A 7,727-nucleotide genomic window follows, 5' to 3' on the forward strand; every position below is an offset into this window, starting at 1 on the left:
TCCCCCACCAGAAAAATAGCCTATCTGTTCAGAGAGAACAGAATACTGCTAATAAAAAAGGCTGCGATACTCATCGAGTACATCTGTTCCGTCCTCACTTCCCGAGGAGGCTACAAACAGCTACGACAGCAGCAGCATCTACCCGCCGTACCGCCGGCGACGTAGCCGTCCCCAAATTCTACGACAGCTATCGGGCAGTTAACCGGGCACCCTGACACAGCCCCCGGTCCGGTGCCGAGGGAGCGACCGAGTCTCGCCAGTCCACAGCCTCCCCTCTGCCTACCGTACACCCCGTACTAGGAAGATGGGGAAAAGTACCGATTACCTAGCAGGAGATTAATTTCTGTCCTAGCGCAGAAATACACATACATATATGTATAAAGAAGACAGCTGATCGGCACTACCGGTATCCACAAGCCCAGAGTCCCTCCAAGCCCGCTGAGCTTGCTTCTTTGCGAACACCATCAGCTGGGCAAAGCCAAGACGATAGATGATACCCTCCTATCACCGCGGGCAAGTGGATGTCACTGTACAAATTCAAAGGAACGCAAGAAGCGTTCGAGACAGTCAGAAGCTAAGTTATAAAGCTCCCCTATCTTTAGCGGGGAGAGCGAGCTCGGACGCGACATCTTTCAGAAAGAGGGGCAAATCTGTTTCTCTGGCTCGCCGAGAAGACCTTGCACAGCATGTTCACGCGCACACGTGAAGGCGTGAGTCTTGCCAAAGAAGTCTACCTACACCTCACGCGCGCGCAGAAAGGCACACGCCCAAGTCAGGCACCCTGAGAAGCAACTGAGCACGCTGGCAGTTGCATCTCGAATCTGGAATGTCTTTTCTCTTGATTTGCAAACAAGTCTTAATCGAAAAGGCCAGGAGATGGGAATCAGCAAGACGAGAGAGCTGCGCTTGCCCCCTGACCCCAACCCGCGTTCTTACAAAGCTCCCCCGGAGTCTGTGCGGTTACGAGGTGTGTGGGAGTAGGCGAGACCGGTTTTCAGTAAAACTATCATCCCACCAGTTGGCTTCCATGCCGGTAGCGCTCACCTGAAAAGAGCTGGGTTTGAAAAATCCAGACGTCCTGAGCCAAGACACGTCTAGCTTGTCGCCTCTCTACATTTTCAGCTCCGTTCACGACGCAGACAGAGGTGCTGGCTACTTTGGCCTCCTGCACGTGTCAGCAGGTTCTCTTCTAACTTCTGTTTTACCTTCTGAAGCTGGGGGGGGAGCAAAAAAAAGGGAGATGGCTTTAGGATATAACCCTGAGTTTCTGGTTAAACCGTAGGGCGTAAAGAGTCGGCAGTCTTCGCTCTTACTTGCCAGGAATTGGCTCTACCAGTCTGTTCGGGATCCCTCTTCCCTGGGAAAGCAGGGGTAGCAAGACAGAGCTCAGGGGTTGTGACGCTTTTACCCAGAATACGCCTGGCTTTTGAGAGCAAGCAGGTCGAGATACTTCACCCGCATGCAAGGTCTAGCTGCCGCAGGACTTCCTTTACCCCCCCAAAATACTTACATTGTTCTAAGATTATTAACGTTAACTGCATCGAGTCTAGCACTCTTGTGCAAGTTTAGTGTTGAAGTACCAAAGGTTATGTGGGTAGGGGAGGCATCAGTTGTGGGCACCTGTAGATAATCAGAGGCTTAATGAATTACTACGCCTCAGCTGATGCATACACCACTGTGTGAGAGTTTCACTCCAGACAGAAAGGGGAAAGCAACTTTGTGGTGCGACAGGTCTTGTAATGCGTGGTGAATGATTAAACTATAGTAGCTGGACTGTTTGCCACACATCCCAAGCCAAACACCAGGCTCCCGTTTCAGGAAGGGGAAAGGAGTTTGACTGGGCAGCGCTCAGAGTTTTTTTGAGGAGAGCAGCTGACCGAGCAGGTCCTGCTCACACCTGAGGAATCTGAAGGAGAGCACGTCGTCGTCCTCGTCATCGTCCGAGCTAAACGACTGAACTTTGTCACACGAGGGCGGAAAAACCTACGCAACTGTAGTCTTTTGCACGTAGCAAAAGCAAAGCCGTGCTGGCTTGATATTTGCGAAATGCCTAACAAGAACTAAGCAAAACTTAATACGGTACAAACCGTCACACCTGCTTTTATTGAAGAGAAGGCGAAAGCAAGCATGCCAGATCCTTCTCTGCCTTGTGGAAGTTACCTTTCCAAGAAAAGCTTAGTTTGGCGTTTGACTTATTTTTCAACAGCCCGTCTCAACAGATGCAAATACGCAAAAAGTGAGAATAGTGACCGCAAACAGTGCGGGAACCTTTGGCCCAAAACACTGCAGAGCAAGCCTGCAGTTGGGAAAAGCATCTTACCCCTTCCTCTCATCACGCGTCAAAAAAAAACACACAAACAACTCGAAGCCAAACCTTTGGTGCAAGGGTCACGGAATACGCTTTTAAGCCGATATTCTCCCCACATCACGACGCTAACGTTATGGTGCGATCTTTTCCAGCAATTGCCAAAACCAGCCTCTTTCTGTCCGTCTCCCTGCTACAGGGACTGGCAGCAAGCCCCTCTGGTGCTCTCCTCCGCTACGAGCGTAGCCTGTGTCCTCCTACAATATGGTCAACACACGCAGTGAGTCGGAAATCTAATTGCCTGCTGGTACTAAGCCACGGCTTGGATTTTCATTTGTAGCTACTCTGTTTCCACCCATGCCACCCACCTCCCCTGCCCACCGAGCAGAAGAGTGACGGTGCGTGGGCGACTAGGATGAGGATGTATCACCACCACCCTTTAGCAGCACAAACCACACCGCTTCCTTCCTAATACCCGGGACAGATAAGGCAGGGGCCGCGGGTGAAAGGTTTGGTCAAAGAAACAAAAGCAATTCGGGAAGGCGCAGAATTTAGGTCGCATCCTCAAGCTGCACGAAAAGCTTCCAAGAGACACACTGTGGAAGCGCGCCCAGTATCTGCTTAACCTGGCTCCTTTCCCCCCCCCCCGACTGTGGTACCCCCTCAGTGTTCTGCCTGGGCTAATCTAAAGCAGTTTCCAGTCTTAAAACACGGTACTTCCAGGCAAGCAAGGTGAGGGAGCTTCCCGGTACCTGCAAACGCATCCCGAGCGCTCTGCGCATCCCTCAGGGATCCGTCCCGCTTCCAGAGAGATTCGGGTTTTCAGATCGGGGAAGTCCACCGCAGAGCACAGGTAACGCTGTGATTTTATCAGAAGCAGAAAAAAATTTAAATGTTAGCCTAATGAACACAGGAATGGCTCATTTGTCAAGGCTCCAGCCAAGTAAATGGGCAGAAAACAGAGCCTCTGTGGTGTCACCTACCTTATTCTCAATCAGCTCGCTTACTCCACCAATATGGACCATTTACTCATTGGAAGGGGCTTTAATAGGTATTTAGAAGTGTGAAACAGAGACCAGCCTTTCACCCACCTGTGTGATATCCTTTTTTTAAAAAAAAAAAAAAACAGAAATCAACTCTCAGCACACAGAGCACTTCAAGCTCACGGGATTCTTTGTGCCACCCTCGCAGACCCCGCTGCGCTCAGCACCTGGAGGTTACCTTGCCATACAAAGAAAATGTATTTGAGTTTTCAAAACAAGTCATTCTGGGAAAGCCTGCATTTAAAAAATGGCCTTGAAGACTGGGATATGGCAGAGGAGCTCAAACTCCCCGTCACTACTGAAGAGTTTCTGCAAGGTAAGGGCCTCAGGGGGATTGATTGACTTGGCTTGCTTTTAAAAAACGGTTCCCGTCTCCAAAACTCGAGTGAAATTTGTAAAATCTGGTAAGTAGTAAGTTCCAGCCCAGAAGTTAACAAAAAGCCCATCCTCCTTACGTTTAAATGCGATCAGATCAAACTAGAAGTCTCTGCAAGCACGGCCCAGGAAAGGGTCTTTTCTTTTGCCAGCCAGAACGTCTGTGTCGAGACTGGAATTTCTCTAAGCTGACTTCGAAAAAGTTGAAGCCCGTCTCCCAAGGACAAGGATATAATTACGTGCCTGCAGACACGCTTCCCTCTGAATGCAGCCTTCTGGGTAGATAAACTTGGGGAAGGAGGGCTGAAGGGAGTAATTTACACTCTCCTGGCTTTGCAGGGGGGAAAAAAAAAAGTAAAATTCCAGAGCCGAGCACCGTTGTTCAGGCTGGCCACAGCGGTGCGAGAACACGCAGACACGCACACTGTTTGCAAAACAGGAAATAAAACACTATTTAGAGGGATGAGAAGGCAACTTTGCCTTGGCATTTGCATTGCATTAGAGCTTCCCTAGGCTGCCTCTGGAGAGCAGGGTCTAGAAAAGGTCCTCGGGTAGTGCCGGTGAGGTGACGATTCTCCTTCTCCTTAGAACCTCATGTTCAGCCCCACCTGTGGATGTGGGTAAACCCCAGCCTGGTCTGCCCCATCCCCGGGAGCCCTGGCACAGACCTGGTCGGATCCGACAGCCCGGAGGCCTCGGTCGCTGGTGCCACAGAAACCTCCTCTCCGAACACATCCTGGGACTACTCTGACCTGGACTGCTCCGAGGAGGATGCGCTGTCATCCTCCAGCGAGGCCAGAAAGGTACGAAAAAGGGAACCGCTTGGGCAGCCCTAGGCATCGTACGCACTTCACAATCCCGCAGGAGCAAACGAGCTGGCTCAGCAGCTCCGCAAGCAGCCGCCTCCCATTTCAGCAGGGGTCAGTCAATGCATGGAGCCCATCAGACGAACAGGCTGAGTGTGCAAAGCGCAGGGAAGGAGCCTGAAATTTAAAGTACATAAGCTTTCTCTACGCACTCTGCCAGGCCCACCCTCCCCCGGAACGAAGCAGCTTATCCCTGTCCCTCATTCCACCCAGGGCTAATATATCCATGTCCTTTTTCTCCTTCCTCTCCCCAGCTTACTGAGGATGAAGATGCCTTGTGTGTGGACATTCCAGTTCCTCAGGAGATGCCGGAAACTCCTGAACTCAAGGCAATGCTGGTGCCTTGGAAATCCGCAGTCCTCAGACCTCAGAGCGTGAAGCTCAAGTGCCCCGGGCAGACGAGCACCAAAATGGAGGGAGGCTGGCCCCGTCCCCCCCTTAATTACTGCATCCTTATCACCCTCGCCCTGTGTAACAGCACAAGTGGCAGTCTGACCGTACAGCAGATCTACCAGTTCACACGGTACCCGCTCTTCTCCCAGCTCCTAGTGCAAAACGCGGGGAAGAGGGATGATGAGGGGTACAGGAGCCTCTCTGATCTGGGGAGCAAGGGATGCGGCAGTCAGGGCTTGTGCTCTGGTCTTAGTTCTGCCTTGGGCTCAAGATGCCGCTGAGGAAACTGCTTGCCCTCTTTGTCAACACCCAAACCCAGGACCCTCGAGAGCCGGCGTTTTAGTTTTGTCCTACCCTCCTTAGAAAAGACGCAGTGCTCAACTGCGCCTGCCATCCTTACACCACAGGGGTCAGGGAGGACCCTTTCCTCCTTCCCTTGCTCAGATATGATGTATTCTGTTATTTATCACAGCCTCTAATTGCTTCAGCTCAGGATAAATGTTTTTTCTCTCCGCAGGCAGCACTTCCCATTTTTTCAAACAGCCCCAGAGGGCTGGAAAAACACAATCCGACACAACCTGTGCTTCAGCAGCTGCTTTGAGAAAACAACTGGCTTCATGTGCAGCAAGGGAAACCGCAAGTCCTGCCTGTGGAAACTGACTCCAGAAGGACGCAGAAAGTTTCAGGAGGAAGCACAGGCCCTGCTCCAAGAGGCTCTCGACTTGGTGCGCCAAAGCATGAGCGAACCGGGTACGTTTCAGAGGGCAGGAGCCCTGCAAAACGCAGAGTGAGTCAGACTTCACGAGACTCCCACGGTGGGAGGGATACAGGCGGGCACCCAAGCTGGTACGCAGTCACCAGCACTGTAGGACACTACGTCTAGGAGATGACACCAGACACTTAGAGATCCCTGTAGAGATACCCCTACAAGCAGGGCTTGGTCACCAGACCGGCCAAGAACCCGTCTTTGATGAAAGCAGACATTTCTTCGATGAATTGTTAAAACACAGGGCCTTCGTCTCACTGTTGCGTTGCTCAGCAATACAAGACCCATCAGTTTAATATGGATAAGGACCGAGGCTGCAGCATGAGTGCCCGAGCAGTCGTTATGGCCCAAATAACTATGCCATAACTTAACTTCCTCTCCATCTTTTGCAGATCTCATGAGATCTCTGTTTGGTCTATGATTCCTTCTGGCTCCCTGCTTCTGAAACATGTACCATGTGTTTTCAAACCAAGCTTATTTTCTCAGGTGCTGCTGCAGGTAGCTTCCCAAAAACTGTGCATGGAAATTATGATGTAAGGACCCAAATTTAGGGCGGGGGGAGGGGAGATAGATGACCAGTCTAGTTTCCTTCAGTAAGGCAAGTTTTTGCTCCAACTGCACACGTCTCAAGTTGCAGAGGCATTTTGACATGTGGTACCCGCTACGACTTTAACACAAAGTCCTCCGCGCAAGCTGTCGCCTCTTGCGGTGTTCTTGTGGTGCAGAGGATTAAGCTGCAGGAGAAGGCTGATCTGTTCCCTAACAAAGGGTCTCAGCCCACAGGTCAGAGGCTGAGCCGAGAACGTGTTAGCTGGCTGAGTGAGAGGAGGCCCTACCATACAGACGTTATTCCAAGCTGTTGCACTTGCCCATCCAGCTGTAAAACTAGCAGGCAAGGAGCCACGTAACTGCTGGGCAGGCTGCTTTGCGAGGTGCTCAGAATTTCTACAATGCACACCTGGCAGAAATGAGCGAGCACCGCATACTGCGAGGAGGGGGAGAATTCTCTTGGAGAGGCAAGGATGCAACAAAGAAAAAAACCCAAAACTATCAGAGTTTGCTGTTGTGTTGTTGACTTACTTGCTTCCCCAGCAAGACGCAGGAAAGTCACATCCCCAGGCCAGAATTCCGGCAGGTAGCAGGTGTCTAGCATTCAAGAAGAGTACATTTTTCATACCTGCTTCCTGGCTGCCGCCGCAGTTGCTTGAGTAGAAAGCACGATCGGTCCAGCTACGCCCGTTACCAGCCCCGCGTGCGGCAGGAGCCGGGGTGCCCTGTCGACAGCGGACAATCAGCACGTGATCATGATGCAAGTTCTGGAGCTCACCGCTGGGTTGTATCCTACACCCAACCCACAGGGAGAGGGTGCCGGGGGACAGCCCACGCGAACCCGCTCGACAGGGCAGGCTGGGAGCACCCTGGACATCGGCCCCTTTCACCCGTGTGCTCACGAGGGCATAAAAGAACAGATGTATTAAAAGCGAACTGATCCCTAGGCTCAAGTCCCAATGCGTGCGCTCGGATGGTAGCGCGCAAAGCAGTGCACAGGGTGGGTCTGCGCAGCTGGGCACTAACATGACCCAAGCCGCTGCGGAAGTCAGAGTCTGTCGGTCCCACGTATGACAGCACAGACTGTCTGTCTGAGCAGCACCAGACTTAAGGCGAACGGTCTCTGAAGGCCGGGCTGCGCTGGATGGCAGCACTGAGGTAGCCTGGATGCTGCAGTTCAGCTGCCCTCCTTCAAACACGCCAGACTAGACCACGAGCACCCTCCGCTCTCACCAAATGTAAAAAAATAAGACCAAAACACTTCAGATTTTGGTGGGGCTCTGGGTGGGCAGGAACACAGAGGCGTCAGACCAACGCTACCAGACAGAGCGTGCGAAAAGGCAGTTAGGTGGGGGGTCAGCGCGCTTCGGGGAGCTGCGGAAAAATAAACGAAAACAGTCTGAAACTGAGGAGAGTTTCAGACAGGCCAG

At 52.0% G+C, this 7,727-nt stretch overlaps 1 protein-coding gene across 1 annotated transcript; it reads left to right on the forward strand.

Annotated features, from left to right (window-relative positions):
- Nucleotides 1–3,543: 3,543 nt before the first annotated feature.
- Nucleotides 3,544–5,732, forward strand: LOC104622383 (forkhead box protein N5-like; the record flags this gene model as incomplete). The annotated part of the gene is made up of 4 exons (XM_010289140.1): nt 3,544–3,664; nt 4,312–4,526; nt 4,844–5,112; nt 5,500–5,732. Coding segments are annotated over exons 1-4 (838 nt in total), but the record flags the coding sequence as incomplete, so codon positions are not given.
- Nucleotides 5,733–7,727: the final 1,995 nt, after the last annotated feature.

The sequence above is a fragment of the Phaethon lepturus genome, unplaced genomic scaffold (assembly GCF_000687285.1).
Source record: "Phaethon lepturus isolate BGI_N335 unplaced genomic scaffold, ASM68728v1 scaffold24476, whole genome shotgun sequence".
In the NCBI taxonomy this organism is placed as follows: domain Eukaryota; kingdom Metazoa; phylum Chordata; class Aves; order Phaethontiformes; family Phaethontidae; genus Phaethon; species Phaethon lepturus.